Raw genomic sequence first — 16,575 nt, 5'->3', positions numbered from 1 at the left:
TGATATTTTTAATTTCGTAATATCTTTTGAATGGAATGTCCGATTTGAATGATTCAAAAAGTAATCTACGGGTATTAAAACCGTCTTGAATGTAAAATTATTTATTTGGATAAGGAATAATACAAAGGTATGGATAACATGGTCTGATTTTAGTCGGCATTTCTGTCAACTTTAGTTGGACATTCTTTAACACCGTAGAACATTTTTTTGCTCTATCAGCAATAGTTTCCACAGCGCATGCGATGAAAGATGTTTTATGGCACCTTTTTTTACCCTTTGAGTTACATTATTGAAGTTTTAGTACGGAACCCTATTTTTTTCTGGTAATAAATATAGCCTATGGCACTTTGGAATAATTTAGCATCATAATAGTGAAAGAATTTTTAAAATCGGTCTAGTAATTTTTGAGTTCATTCGTAACAAACATCCAAAAATACAAAAAAACAAAAATTTATTATATTAGTATAGATAAACTACCACTTGCTGAGCGGCCCGCTTGTCAGCTTGCCCTTTCTCCGGTAAGCTGTTGGCGGTTCGAGGAATACGTAAAAATAGCCATGGTACCATTGGGGGCAGGTTGGCGATAAAAAGGGATACTTAAAACTAAGCGTGATACCACTGGTGGTTCTATTATTGGGAGTACTACAGTTAAGAAACGGATCCCTGGTCATCAATCCGTTTCGAGGGAGTGTTCCCATTAGTTTACAGGATTAGGATTACTTTAATTAATTTCGACCTCCGATATGGCGATGAAAATAGGAATGGAACTGAGTTTTATTCCAAATAGGTACTTGCGCCAAAACGTTTATAAAATCACAGACCTTTCAACCTTATTTATATTATAAGTTATATAAGTTTTATAGTGTGAAATCTATTTCCATTTGTTAATCATAATTTTGTGCTTCCAGATGCGAGACTTTTTGTGGTTTAGAAAGTAATCGAAGTTACCAAGTCTCAGCGAGTAAGTGAAACTTGTTGTTTAGTCCCTTTTTTGGCAATAAAAACGTCACTCATTTGTTCATTCAATGTTTTATTTCCACTACCGTAATCACAAACATTACAATCTACGTTACACGACATGGTACAATTTTTACATTCTATGGCCTGCAAGCTTATACATTTTGCTTTTTTTTTCGTCTAATAGATGACTGGGCACTGTATAATATGGCACACTTCTTGTCGGGTCTTTTGCTGGATGTCCTTTAAAGGGTGGACATTTTCTTTCTTTAAAATATGGCGCCTTGACATACAGACTCATTTCTGGGTCAGCAGGGGCAAGCCATTTAGCAGTTTCCATACTAGTAATTGCTTGCTTTCGATCGAGATTATCACCTTTGTGTTGATCTTCGTTGGATATGTATGTTTTCTTTACGAAGTTGCCCATAACTATTTTGGTAGGTATATTTTCGCGTTGAGCTTTGTATATTGACGAATTGTTCTCTCCATGACCGCCAAGTTTATTGAATTTCTGCCGTTTGCCTTGCTCTATACTTTTTTGACGTAACATCGTTGTAGTGTGCGCAGGAACTTTATTGTTCAATTCTTCTTCAAAAGGGCTTCCCAGCTCATGCTCCAGCATCTTAATTAAATGATCTAAGTTTTCGGTTGGGGCTTCGAGGTGTCGTGCGTTTTGCATATAACTCTCTTCTAATACAGCAACTTTTTTTTCTAACAACGATATAGTTTCACGGTCTTTTCTTTTCTGATTGCTTGCTTTCCGAGTTTGATCTTCTAATGTGAGAATTATTCTTTCCAGCTGAGAAATCTGTTCTTTTCTAGTTTCAATGTTACTGAGAAGAGTCTCTATCTCTTTATCTTTTTCCATAATTTGTTGGTTAAGCTGTAAAGTAAATAATAAATAATTAAGTTTGTTTTTGTAAATCTAAATTTTCTCTTTCGTAAAGTCTTATGAAATCCATACTAATATTATAAATGCGAAAGTGTGTGTTTGTATGTTTGTCCGTCTTTCACATCGAAACGGAGCGACAGATCGACGTGATTTTTTGCATAGATATAGTTTATGGGCCAGAGAGTGACATAGGCTACTTTTTATCCCGGAAAAATGCAAAGTTCCCGAGGGAACAGCGCGTGATAACCGAATTCCACGCGGGTGATGCCGCGGGCAAAAGCTAGTATAACAAAGTGATAAGATTAGAAATGGATCATTAAAACTTACGTCCACATCTGCTCGGGCTCTTATCTCCAGGTTATTTTGAAGTAGATTAATAATGTTCGCTTGTTCATCGTCTTTTTTGGAGAGCATCTTTATGACAGCTTCTTTTTGATCCAGTATCCGACTCTGTTCTGTTAAGGCCTCCTCCTGCTGCTCTATTTCGAGATTCTTTTCTCTTAGTGCTTCTGCCAATAAGCTATTTTCATCATTTTTTTCTTGTAAATGTTTACGTTGGTCAGTAATCTAAACAATGAGATATAAATTAATCTTAGATCAACTTGCAAACATAGACTTGGTAGCAAAAAAACTGAAATATATTGTTACCATCTTATGAATCTGTTCTAAATTGTCGACGTCTCCAAAATCATCCTGTAACTGGCTAAAAAGCTTTTTAAAGCACGACAATTGCTCCGCATATGATTCACTAGAAAAGGTAAAAAAAGAATCGCTTATTCATTCGCGCATTAATCGATTTTTAAAATGTCAAATTTTCCACCTTCTCCACGATAGTCTATGCTACTACAGATTACCCATGTTTCAATCAAAAAATAACGTCAGATTTTAACGAAGATTTTTCTAATGAAAAATAAATATTGAAATCAAGTGAACTTTGGTGAAAACCAAAACTACTAAAACTAGTTAAAAGACAAGAATTATAGATAAATGTGTTATTGATTCGATCCAGTGGGCGTTGAAATGAAATGAAATCGGTTTGTTTACACTTTTAATAAATTGGATAGGCATAACGTATATGAGTTAATAGCAATATTGTTACCTTTCCTGTAGCCTTTGTTCTAGTAATGACCGCTGCTTTTCAAGTTCATCAATGTATTCTTTCTTAACATTGAGGTGGCTTTTAAATAGTTCCTCTGATTCAACTGACCTCTTAAAGTTTTTCTGCAATATTTTTTAAATTATTAGTTACTAGCGACCCGCGCCGGCGTCGCACGGGCAAAGTAAAACAAACGGCCAAGTGCGAGTCGGACTCTCGTACGAAGGGTTCCGTATCTATACAACATTAGACGTTTGCTGTATGGGAGCCTACCTTAAATATTTATTTTATTTTAATTTAATTATTTATTTTTAAAGTACACAAATATTCTGTGAATATTTCAAGCAACTCCCTGTTGCCGATACCGTTATTAATTTCGAGCAAAAAAAATCACGTTTGTTGTATGGGAGCCCCCCTTAAACATTTATTTTGTTCTGTTTTTAGTATTTGTTGTTATAGCGGCAATAGAAATACGTCGTCTGTGAAAGTTTCAACGGTATAGCTATCACGATTCATGAGTTATTGCCTAGCGACAGACAAACAGACGGACAGTGGAGTCTTAGAATAGGGCCCCGTTTTTATTACCCTTTGGGCACAGAACTCTAAAAACTCTAATCAAGGGCACTTCACACACATTTTTCAGCTCAATTTTCCAAAAACTACACCCGACACGCACAAAGCCGGGGCGCGTCAACGTAGAGTAAATGCATTTTTTGGTTAGATTAATATTTTTAATTTCGTAATATCTTTTGAATGGAATGTCCGATTTGAATATATCAAAAAGATATTGAAACCGTCTTGAATATAAAATTATTTATTTGGATAAGGATTAATACAAAGGTATCTATCTACCTATGGACTATGGATAACATGGTCTAATTTTAGTCGTCATTTCTGTCAACTTTTAAAATGTAAAAAAGTAGTTATAGTGTAACTACAATAGTTGGACATATCCACCATCCCAGGTCTATATAAGTCGCACTGCTGGGCACAGGCCTCCTCTCAGAACAAGAGGGCTTGGGCCATAGTTCCCAAGCGGGTCCAATGCGGATTGGGAACTTCACACACACCATTGAATTGCTTCGCAGGTTAGTGCAGGTTTCCTCACGATGTTTTCCTTCACCGCAAAGCTCGTGGTAAATTTCAAATGTAATTCCGCACATGAATTTCGAAAAACTCAGAGGTGCGAGCCGGGGTTTGAACCCACGACCCTCTGCTTGAGAGGCAATAGGTCAAACTACTAGGCCACCACGGCTTTGTAGATTTTTTGTAGATTTTGATGTATTCTTTAATATCGTAAATCATTTTTTGTTCTATAATAAATAGTTTCTACAGCGCATGCGATGAAAGATGTTTTTATGGCAACTTTTTTTACACTTTGAGTTACATTATTGTAGTTTTTGTACGGAACCCTAATTTTTTCTGTGAATAAATATAGCCTATGGCACTTTGGAATAATTTAGCATTCTAACAGTTAAAGAATTTTTATAATCGATCCAGTAGTTTTTGAGTACATGCGTAACAGACATCCAAAAATCCAAAGCTTTCCTCTATATAATATTAGTATAGATTACTGTTTAGTTCAGATACTTAGATAATAAACCGAATAATACACAAGTCGAGATTTCATACTAATCGAGAACTTACCTAGGTAGGTGGTAATCATTACGTGACGTTTTCATGTGGTAAATGTTTATCAAAATTAACTAAGGTTACCTCTAACTCGCTTATAGCTTCAGCTTGCTTTACTGCTAAGTTCTTGTACTTGGTAAGTTCAGTGTTCGCATCGTTTAGTTCACATTTTGTCGACTCAAGTTCCCGTTGCACATCTTCAACTTTATCTGCAGTCATACGTACCACGAAAGTTGTCAGATCGTAAAAAAATGCTGATCAAAGACGATTTTACTAGCCATGGTACTAAGGTTTTAATAACCTTGTCCTATTTATATTTTTACCCCCTTATTCATAAAACTTAACAAGCCTATGTTAACTAACAAATGCTTTGTCCCTTTCTAACAAATACAAATGTCGAAGTGACAGATAAGGACAAACGAATTTTAGCGGCATTTTAACTAAAATAGGTTTGATTGTCGTTTATGAATAAGGGGGTATATGTCTGCGGTATGAAAATCTATTTGTTGCCAGCTTCATTAGTATGTGAGCAAGTGAACAAATGCCTCAGATGTGCGACTAGAGAATAACGAAGTGGAATTTCTTTATTGAACTCCAGAACGGTGAGCGTAAAAGCGATGGCCATTGTAGTTTGTCAGGTTTAAGGACGTTCAAAAAATACTTATTAGCAAAATGCAAAATTGGCCTTCTCGTTGAGAAAAAACCGGTCTGAATAAGGTATAAGATAGTTTGAAAGTGACAAATAGGAAGAACTAACAAAGCATAAACTAATCAAAAGTAGAACACCCGCTAACAAATTACAAATACCTACTTTTGTCGACCACACTGTGTTTTGTCGATACACCTGTATTTTATACCCAAAATAGGCCACATTAGCCACATTAGATTATATAATATCGTCAAGAGCTCTTCTACTTAATTAGGTCGTACGGTCAGCATCAAAAGTAAGTAGCTGGTTACTTTTTTACTCTGTCACATTAACACATTTGTCAATCTCGTAAGCGCTATAAGCACGTGGTTGTAAAACGACAAAGTACAAAAGTAATCAGGTACATTTGATTCTGACTGTACAAGCAATCGCCATAGCCGATTTGGGTGGCAGGGATGATATATCATAAATTTTAAGTTCTGCAATTTATAGAATCAGATTTTTTTTACTGCAGTAGGAACAGTAGGATGTACTCTATGTAGTATGTACCCCTTTAAAAAATTAGAAGTATATTAGCTATTTAACTTACGCCAATTAATTTCCATTTCTAATAACTTCTTTGAAATATCTTTGATCCGTAATTCCGATTCAATTAGCTGTGCGCATAGTGATTCCGTTTTTATTTCTAATTTTGTTTTTTCGTTCACCAATTCTTCGCATTTCCGCTCGGTCTCAATTAATTTTGCGACATTTTGAGTTGTTTCGTGTTTCGTATTTTTCAATGCTGCATTGTAATGTTCTGACAATTCTGCAAGTTTCTTTTCTAAATCTTCTTTCCTAGTGATTGAGTTGAGTCCATGAGTAAGTTAATCCATCATTTATTTATTTATTAGCGCCTTAGTACAGTTCTTGTAAGTCACGAAGACGAGCAGGCTTGGCTTGTTGTTGACCACGTACAGCCACCATTACCAATATTTGACAAAACAACGCGTTCATAAATATCTGATACGAGTCTATTTCTAGGGCCGGTAGGACTTGTCAGATATTTTTGCACGCTCCTCTGTCAATGAGCAAACAGTCGCAAGAATCCCTACATTTACATAAGAGTACAGGGAAATTTCGATATTTAAATAACTTACTCCATTAAAAGTTTCTGACGATCGACAAGAATGTTCTCGAGATTTTCTTTACTTTCTCTGGTATATTCTGTCAATTTCTTTAACTGATCATCGAAGTTATATTGTAATTGTTGGTTCTGAAAGAAGTTTCTTTTTAATTCTTAACATTTTATTACCATCAACTTACCTATGTAATATAATCACCTCATCGCGCAATTGTTGTACCGTTCGCTCCAGACTTAAAGTTTTTGAATGAGCCTGCTCCCACGCTGCTTCTAACTGTGCTGTTTTCTCTTCTTTCACTTTAAGCTGACCCTCGGCTCTCGAACACCGATCTCTCAATGCCATCTTTTTGGATTTCTCATCTTTTAACTCCTTTTCAAGTTCCTAAAAACTCACAATATGCTTATGAGCTCCTACACTCAACAAACAAAAATCCTTATGGCTTTACTAAAAACGTCTTAGACGTGCTAAAAAACATTAAAGACATGTCGTCTGCATTTTTGTTGTACAGTCAACTACAAAAAGATGTATCCATGTTAATCTTACGAAATGATGTAACTTTTTGCATGCCATTATTACTTACCCTTGGTCGATGACATTTCTAGTAGCAACAAAAGCTTACATTATCATCGACTCGTTTGAAATACAACAATTATGTAATCCCGCAATGCTTTCTCTGAATGTAGGTACACTAACAAGCCTCTTTTACTATCTACTGATATATTATGACAAATATAACCAAACGTTTAATGATCCAAAGAAATGTAACCAACACACAGAAATATTAATTATCCAGTCACCTGAGACAGATGTTTGCAATGACAAGTGCGTACCTTCTGCTTTCGTGAAACGTTAGTTTTTTTTTAAGTTTAGCGACACTTATTTTATTAACTACCGTGGGCATCAATCACCAATGAGCGTCGCAATGCTCCTTACCTCTAGTTTAGCTTTATTTGAAATCCTCGTATCATTTCCGCGACGTTGTAATTGCTTTCGCAAATCTTCATTAGTAGCGTTCAGTTCGACTAATCTGTGATTAAGTTCCTCGCAACGTATTTGGTGGGTTGCAGCTTCATTAAGGGTTTTTCTGAAATAAGTGACTTCATAGTTTCCCTGTCCCATGAATCACAAATGATCCATGGCGTGAAAATTTTCGGTAGAGATAAACCGGAGCGAAAGGATGGCGAATAAGAATATTGGGGAGTGGTGAAAATTTAGGTAAAATCAAGTTGTTACAGATCTATTGAATAATGTTTTTCTATAAAAAAGGAAAAAGTTCGTATCTATCCTGCCTTCTCAATTAGTTTACTGAACCTAATTGAGAAAGCAAGATAAATACGAACTTTTAAGACAAAATACGATTCACTGTCATTCATTGGCTCAGGATGACTTCGTCCATATCCCGTTTTGTCTACATTCCTATTTCGACCACAGTGTCAACTCGTCCACTTTCTTTTATAGACCACAGTACTACTTGGACAGCAGTGCCAACTCGTCCACGTTTAGCAGACGTTGTCTTACAGATATGGTCAATTTAGGCGTTTAAATAGCAAAATATCCCGAGAATAATTTGCAAAAAAAGCCCCTTTTCAATAATAATTTATAGAGCATTTATATTAGTCTAGAATCTGGATAATGAACGATGCAATAATGTTGACGAGTTGTCACTTTTTTCGAAATTGGAATGTTGACGTGTTAGCACTGTAGTAGAAATAAGACTGTTGACGAGTTGGTACTGTGGCCACGAAAGAAAGCGGACAAGATAGGAAAGTGACGATCTGGGAATGTTGGCGAATCAGAACAGTAGACTGTATGAGAATGAGGACGATTACGAAGGGGACTGTGGACGAACTCAAGCCACTATCAAAACTACAGATCAAGTTATTGAATAGAAAATATTGAAAAGTCAGTGAATATAAATTACTACACCTCCAGTGAAAATTCAATGTTTTATGTGAAAATTAAACATAATTTTAGCAAGTAGGTATACTACCAAAGCTCGATGAGCTACGTAACCACCGATATTTTTAATAGAAAACGTAACTTACTTTAAACAATTGATTGCTTCATTAATATTCCTCATGTATTCTTGTTTATTGTTCTCGAGAGTGCATTTGAGCATTTCATTTACAAGTTTGAATTGGTTAACCTTTTTAATAAGAGAATTCTTTGCGATTTCCTAAAATATATATAATATCTTTTTAAATTGCTTTTATATGAACCATTATTTAAAAAAGGTAAAGTAAAGGTACACAGAACTACAAAACATAAAAGGAATCTTAAACGAGCACATCTTTAATATCTATTTATTTATATTTTATATCAGGGATCTCGGAAACTTTCTAAAAAAAAAGGTTAGTGTTCCATACTACATTATCTGCAACAATACAATTTTAGGGTTCCTTTCGGGTACGGAACCCTAAAAAAGAGTTATTGCAGAGAGTATAAAATATGGTTTAAAAACTGTGATACACTAAAATCTAATTAAATTTCGAATCATATTTCTGTACAGAGAGATAATGGAATCCAAATTCTTACCCTTTGAGATGTGATTTCGTCAAACCATTGAATTATTTCTGTTCTATTAACCAAAGTCTGATCACAAGTTTTCACTATATTGGCAAGCTTTTCGTGTAGTAAACCCACGTCTATTGGAAGCGGCAGTCTATCAGGTGATCCTGAAATATAAATATTACTCACCGTACAGTACAATTGTTGAATCAAATCAAAATTGGATCCAAGTATGTCATTGTATCCAATTTAGAATTCACGAGCTAAGTTTTCTTACTTTGCAATCGATGGTGATTACATTTAAACTAGAGTTATAAAATACCTACTACATTTTACGTGTAGGTTGGGGGTAACCTAAATTTCTTTTAATGAAAATTGTCGGCTTGGTTAACATTATAAACTCATGCAAAATTGCAGCTTTCTATGACTAGTTCTTTGCAGGACTATATGGAAATCTAATTATCTTGCCGTTTTAACCACACTGCAGCGGCCGCAGTCTACTCAAAAGATATGTATGAATTTTGTTTCAGACTGGCAGAAGAATGTGCTCACCAAAGAAGAATGGAAGAAGACAGGAGGAGTCTACGTTATTTGTAATGTCTTTTCAAAGCGGTATACTGTATAGTATATGATACTGTATAGTATAGGACCTTGTGCAAGGTCCGCCCGGATTGCTACCACCATCTTGTTCGCTAATCTTGCCGTGAAGCAGCAGTGCTTGCACTGTTATGTTTCGGCGTGGAGAGTAAGATAGCCGGTGAAATTACTGGCACTTGAGGTATCCCATCTTAGGCCTCTAGGTTTGCAACGCACCAGGTGTATTGCAGATGTTTATGGGCGGTGGTGATCTCTTACCATCAGGAGACCCACTTGCTCGTTGTCCATCCAGTCGAATTTTATTTTTATTTTTATTAAACAATGGATTATACCTGCTCTACTTTCCGGGAGTGTTGGGAAGGTCCCAGCACACAGCTGGAGTAATTGTTCTGGCGTCATTTTGGCACATTCATGATGCGTAGGTCTTCAGAGGGCGGCAAGGTCACTTTCTGACCTAATGCTGCCATCTCCTCTTGTGTTTTACGCAACGAAGCATACAATTCCATCAACCCTTTCTGGAACAAACAATATTTGTTTTTCGTCGCATTTTGCTGTCGTATTGCTCTTTTACTCCAGATTACAAAAATAATAACCTAATAGGCACCATCGATTCAACAGAAACCAGTGGCAAAATAGAGAACAGACTTCCTTATCCTTGCAAAATAACATGGTATAATCAGCCATAGGTGTATTTATAAAAACAAAGCACAATGTACGATAGTATACCTACCTACCTATAAGCTTGAGTGATATAACAGCGTATATAAAAGAAACACAATTAACAAATAGTGAACATTATCAATCTGGAGTGAGAACATTGAGAATTTTACCTGTAGCTCATCTAGCTGCCCTTTTGTGTTTTCAAAATTTACTATGTTCTCCTGCCAACGTATCCTTAGTCGCATTATTTTTTCGCTGCACGAGGTTACAGGTTCTGTTAGCAAAGGTGTAAAAATATTCAAAATCATATAGTGATAACTGACGAGAACAAATGTGCATTGGGTTCTATGAATTGACTGATTCACCGTGATCGCGAGAAAAGGAATTAACGACTCTACTAATTAAATGATCTACAGTTAGATTTTTCTCCTTCTCTTGAAACCTATTAAAAATGTTTTTTTCATATGGAAACTTGCAGGAACATTGTGTAACTGTATTTCATGAATCTGGGTCTGTATTGGGCGAGTACAAGTGCGATATCGCTACACAATAGGCCTTGATTACGTATGTTATGTATTGCTGTAACACTCTTACGGGAATGTATAATGCAGTTAACTTATTTGGTCATTAGAGTTTATGTAAGTACCTAAGTAAGCAGTAGAAAAATAATACCAGATTACAACATTGTCAGTAGGTATACAGACAGACAGATCGCACAGAATAAAGATCCAGATACCAAACACAATAATATAATACGAAATTAAAAAACCGACCAAGAGCGTGTCCTACACGCCCAGGATAGGGTTCCGTAGCCATTAGGAAAAAAACAAATAATATTTTTCTAAGGATTTCGTGTTGTGTTCTGAAATCTTCCAAGTTCAGGTATATTTTATACCTTAGGCTGCTATTTACTATTAAACTACTAATAATTCTCATGTAATCTTAGCCGCTATAATTTTCCTTGTAAATTTGATATATTTACTACCATTCTGAATTTTTCCAAATTTTTCCACTCAACAGTATAGATTTTAGAGGGGGGGACGCTCGATTTCAATGAAAATTTGCACTAAGTTGAATATTTCGCAAACAGATCACTGAATAGAAAAAATGTCTTAGCAACCCCCCAATGGTTTAAATGACCTATCGAACGATACCCCACACTATAGGGTTGGGTGAGAAAACAATTTAGAGTTAGTCGAGAAAAAAAAAACACCCCCACTTTAAGTCTAAGGGAGGTACCCTAAAAAAATATTTATTACTTTTTTTTATTGTACCACTTTGTCGGCGTGCCTGATATGTATATTTATGTCAAATTACAGTTTTCTAGTAGACTAGCTTACCCGGGGACACAGACAGACAGACGGACAGACATGGCGAAACTTTTAGGGTTCCTAGTTGACTACGGAACCCTAAAAAGTGGGAGAGAGACAAACATTTTACCTTTCTCATTTGAGTCAATAACGTGCATACTATTCAATAAGTAATCATTGTGACGGATTTCATGTTCATCGTATTTAGATATGGTTTCCTGCAAAATAAATATGAAAACAGAATGAACGGAGTTGTTACAAAATTAGAAATATTTCTATAATTTTCTTTTTGTTTTTACGATTACGACCATCAGTTTAGCGCTACAAACAAGGACTGCTTAAAATAAGTAAAAAAAGTATACACTGTATTGGTGTATACCTGATCTGGAACTAGGCCGCAGGTATTTGCAGATGGTATTAACTTCCCTGTTTTCTGAAATTATAATCACAATAATCTAATTTTTGCTTTTATGCCTATTAAATGCACTAACTTTTAATCATACTTATAAGCGTTTTATACATATTAATATAGGTAAATTATTCAAGAAATCTAACCTGTTGTGTGTTGGGCACCATAATTATTTGTCTTCGACCTGCATACATTTCATTTTTTTCGGAAGAGCCGATGGTCGCTGTGTAAAATGAACAATATTTTAAAACTAACATAAGAAGACTTCTGTGCCATTCTTATTTTGATTTAAACATTTTTCGATGCTTTCTGTGTGGTGAAGCTTAAAAACCCATAAGAACAAGAAATCATGAAGTGAACGATAAGTCAGATCTTCTGTAGGCTTAAAACCACAGTTAAAAGACAAGTGTGCCGTTGGAAATCTAGGCACTAGGTATAAATCAGTTCAAACTGCAAGAAAACTCTTGCATTGTTGCTTTACATGGCGGCGCTCGATTGACCACTCTTCGCTTTACGGTCTCACAATGTAATACAAATTGCACGGTTTTTTCTTAGTCTAAACTAGGCATATTTTTTAGCACATTATAGGTTTTAAAAATCGACACCCAAATAACGTATCCGCCATGATTATTTAATCAGTTTAAAATAATAAAAATAATGAATAAAAAAATACCAAAACTTGTACGCTTTTTTTTAATTCTACTGGATGGCAAGCGAGCAAGTGGGTCTCCTGATGGCGCTTCTGAAGTTCTTAAATTTGAAAAGTAATTTTCAGAATATCATCGTCATTCAACCCAAAATATCGACAGAAAACTGAGAAAAAGAATTGTTTGTGATCGATCACGTCAAGTTAGGAAATTTAGAGCTAATAAAGCGATAATTATGCAGCGACTTTTGACTTCGTTCCATTTCTGTCACAATTTTTTTGGAAATTTTCGCGTGATACCTGACGAGTTTGCCGGGCCAGCTGCGCCGGGTGCACAGGCACAGATTGGTGACCCCAATATGGTTGCGGTTGTTCTGCTTCTTTACCTCGCCCTGCGGACTTGGGCCTTGATACCTTTTAATAAAATACATATTCAATCAATTTATCGTTTATATAATAGGGGGCAATCTTTAAATACGAAAATTAGCCATTTAGGGGCAATAATGATTCGTTATAAGGACAATATTGACAAGTTACTAATATCATCGCATGAACCAGATACAGAAAAGTGCATAAAATAATATCGACATCACTTTACCTCTTCGGAACGCGGCCGCGGTATATTTCGAGGATGTTGAGCTGTGACAACTTCAAATTTTGTTTTCTAAAAGAGTTAAGGCAATTATAAATTAAGGTCACATAATCGGTAACCTAATGAAACAGTAAGTAAGTAATATTTAATTATTATAAGTGTAGGTATTATTTGGGCTTTGCTCAGATTGTAGTACCTAAGCTACTAAATGAAGCTGAATTATAATTACCCCAGATTCGGAATTGTTGTTACTGAATTTCGATTTGAGAGGATTTCGCGCCCGGCCCTGAACCATCCGTTGAGGAATTCTGCTATAGGCGTGACTCTTCCCGCCATCTAATACGCTGCCTAGAACAACAAAGGGTTTCTTTACAAAAAGTGCCTGCTAGAATATTTATGTAACCGAACCTGCGTATACATACACATACATAATATCAGTTTTGCTAATAACATGTTTTGCGAATTGATATCCACCGACGGAGGGATATAATCCACGCCTCTTTCCCGTAGGGGTAGGCACAGACCACTTCTTTCCACTTGCTACGATCCTTACATACTTGTTTCGCTTCGTCCACTTTGATTATTCCATTCATACATGCTCTTCTATCCCCAAAATAACAACAAATTACGGCAATTACTAATTTTCACGTCGATTTGAGCCTTAACCGAAGTTATTTGACGTAGATGTGGCCCGAAGACGGTTCAAATTAAAATAGTTCAGTAAAATAGTTCTTGCCTTGAACCCCAGATCCAGCTTTAGACATAATGGAACTTAAAGCTCTATTTCACATTTCACTACAAAAACGTTATACCTAATGTCCTACTCTTACTTTAAACTGAATTTTAACATTGAATGCAATCCAAAATGTCCCGTGTTAATTACATAATTCACTTTCTGAAAGAAGACTTCAAGATGGAAGAACGCTGTCACTAAAAATCAAAGGTTAAGAAAAGATACGAATCTGCCAGTAATCTACATTAGTGTGCAACTCCTCAGGACCCACATCTAATCCAGCACATTGTGTGAACAAAATAACAATAATTTTAATTTAATTTTGTAAACATAGTTTAGTTTCGAAAGTAAAACTTTATGTAAACGACCAGAAAAGGTTGTAATATACTACTATTTAGCACGTCACAGAGGTAACATGATTAGGTAAGTCCCATTAAAAATAAAATCTGAACAATTTTGAAATTTAGAACTTCAAGTTTGACATGTTGCATAATTTACATTTTACAACATAATAAATTATCCAAATTCCAAACGTTTTCTGAGTATCCTCGAGGACCACAAAATTACCATCTAGTGCAACCAAACAAAATGACAACCCCGAAACCTCAAAAGGACAAAAATTGTAAGTGTGTTTGCCAGATTTTCAGTATAACCTCAAAAAACTTAGTGGAGTACCTATTTATCTAACTATCTATCTCTTCGATGAACGATATGTATTGATGATCGAAGATCTATCTTTATTAATCATGTACGCTAGGCTAGCTTAAAATTAAGACGTCATATAAAAACCGTAGCGAGTATATCTGAGCGATAAAGAAAAATTAAGCGACAGAAAGTAACGCACGACATGACGAGAAAAGCGAATGTAAATAGGTACAAATGAACACTTACCGTAATCGCTTTCAAAGTCGCTTTCCTTTATTAAGTTTCATATTGAATGGGCATGTAGGTATGCATTAACTCTGTTGCGTGGCATGCCTTATGAACTACTTGTATTTCATGTATGACAACACCATGGGTTGTCTTCCTTCTTCTCGTCTCTTCCGCACGGTCGACTCACTGCTTGTTGCTGTAAACTATTTGTAAATTAATCTTAATTCATCTGAGATATCAAGTTAAAAAAATTCAAATTCAAATATTTATTCAAATTTATTCAGTAAATAGGCCGCAATGGGCACTTTTACACGTAATTTTTAAACTACCTGCGCTTTTAAGACACTCAAGAACTTGGCAGAAGGGTCATTTTCAAACATAAAATAATTACAAATAAAATATTTAAAACTACAGTATACAATTAAATAAAATCGTCATCGTTATCTTCCATCTTCATAATATTGTAAAGTGTTTGAATATACGACTAGATAAACTTAGCTCTTACATTCATTCTACTTATTATTCTTCACTCCTTCTGATCAACGGAAAACTCCTGAGTGGACACCGACCAGTGTTCCTACATCCTTTAACAACAGTTAAACTAATAAGAATTCGATTAAATTGCTAATAATTTTGGTAAACCAAGACAAATCATCGTTTATTTATTTAGATCTCTTTTACATATGCATTCGTTAGCGGCTAGAGATACATCAATTTAAGTCAATTATAAATTACAATAACTATAAAAAATTCCGAGTGCTTCATTTGTTTTGGTGGTAGGGCTTACGCCTCGCCCCACTGCTGCTTCCGCGCGCGCGCCGCCCGTAACCACCAACCGCAACCTGACTGTAACACCCGCGCACCGCCAGTCTCCCAACAGACCTCCAGTTTCACCTACCATGAAGGTTAGTCAAGTTCCGTATCTATTTTGAGCAAGTGAACGTGATTCTTCGTTTTGTACCACTTGAGGGTAACTCACCTTTAGTGGTTAGGTTTAGTGGAAGCCCTCAGGAACTCCTTGCAAAGTTTAACAAAAAGGATGCAACCCTCAACATTTAGTTTTTTAATTTTCGATCTACTTTCAGTAGGAACAAAAGCGAATTTAAAGAATAACATGACAGTGCTTTGGATCCTTTTTGTTAAACTACGTCCTAATGGCAAAGTGTGTAAATAACTACGTTCTAGCTGAGTGATGAAAGGAAGTTGCTGATGATGGTAAATTATTCTTAACACCTCATTTTATTTTGTGTTTTTCTACTTGGAGTTGACTAAATGTGGACAGTCAATAACCATGATTATATTTTCTAAATTAGGTAGTACCAATGTATATTTACAAATTTCTTGTAACGATTACAGAGAAAGAACCCCGTTCCCCAAAGGAGTCTCTCGAGGACGGAATCAAAGATAGACACTAAGGCAAGTGGATCGAAAGCAAAAGTTCTTTATTATTTAAAAATAAATTAAACCATTTCCGTATCGTACCAAGTTTCCTAAAACGTGAAGCTCAGTACCACTACCATGAGTTAACAGTGAGCGTACTCGATAGGTACCGACGACGTTTATTTGTAGAGGCTCTGTGCCTTAGTATAGTTTTCGGTTACAAAATACGTCTCGATCGCGTTCGCGTTTAAAATCTCATTTTGTATGGAACACGAACAGCGCCTCTAGCGGAACGTTTGCGATGTTCGTGTTTCCATACAAATTGAGATTTTACGCGAACACGATCGAGACGTATTTTGTAACCGATAACTTACACTAAGGGCACTGTACAATTCTCCCTACAAAATAATTTACGCCGTCGCTATCGAGTACGGTCTTACAGTGACCTCATGGTAGTAGTACAGGTGGCTATATTTTCTATTACAAATGAATGTTACAGGTGAATCTTAAGTCGGAA

At 35.7% G+C, this 16,575-nt stretch overlaps 3 protein-coding genes across 9 annotated transcripts in view; 2 read left to right on the top strand and 1 right to left on the bottom strand.

Annotated features, from left to right (window-relative positions):
* LOC141442418 (uncharacterized) overlaps positions 1–1,021 on the top strand; it is a 38,538-nt gene extending 37,517 nt beyond the window's left edge. For all 7 annotated transcript variants that reach the window (XM_074107422.1, XM_074107438.1, XM_074107413.1 and 4 more), the window contains one exon: positions 909–1,021. In XM_074107422.1, the coding sequence (XP_073963523.1) occupies positions 909–938 (30 nt within the window). In that variant the 3' untranslated portion in view covers positions 939–1,021. The remainder of the gene's footprint in view (positions 1–908) is intronic.
* On the bottom strand, positions 1,014–14,131 carry LOC141442409 (uncharacterized). Its single transcript, XM_074107388.1, is given in 19 exon segments — positions 1,014–1,840; positions 2,177–2,416; positions 2,498–2,597; positions 2,949–3,070; positions 4,662–4,786; positions 5,816–6,063; positions 6,366–6,481; positions 6,549–6,731; positions 7,284–7,434; positions 8,396–8,526; positions 8,886–9,025; positions 9,788–9,862; positions 9,865–9,970; positions 10,286–10,389; positions 11,556–11,643; positions 12,781–12,894; positions 13,079–13,144; positions 13,302–13,420; positions 13,809–14,131. Coding segments are annotated over 19 exon segments (3,006 nt in total). The 5' UTR covers positions 13,837–14,131; the 3' UTR covers positions 1,014–1,090.
* Positions 14,132–15,512: 1,381 nt separating this feature from the next.
* Positions 15,513–16,575, top strand: part of LOC141442392 (uncharacterized) — a 94,218-nt gene continuing 93,155 nt past the window's right edge. The window contains exons 1-2 of the mRNA XM_074107367.1: positions 15,513–15,583; positions 16,035–16,094. Coding sequence (XP_073963468.1) covers positions 15,578–15,583; positions 16,035–16,094 — 66 coding nt within the window. The 5' untranslated portion in view covers positions 15,513–15,577. The remainder of the gene's footprint in view (positions 15,584–16,034; positions 16,095–16,575) is intronic.

The sequence above is a fragment of the Choristoneura fumiferana genome, chromosome 2 (genome assembly GCF_025370935.1).
Source record: "Choristoneura fumiferana chromosome 2, NRCan_CFum_1, whole genome shotgun sequence".
NCBI lineage: Eukaryota > Metazoa > Arthropoda > Insecta > Lepidoptera > Tortricidae > Choristoneura > Choristoneura fumiferana.
Note: the sequence above shows the minus strand (reverse complement) of the source record. Positions and strands in the feature narration are given on the sequence as shown.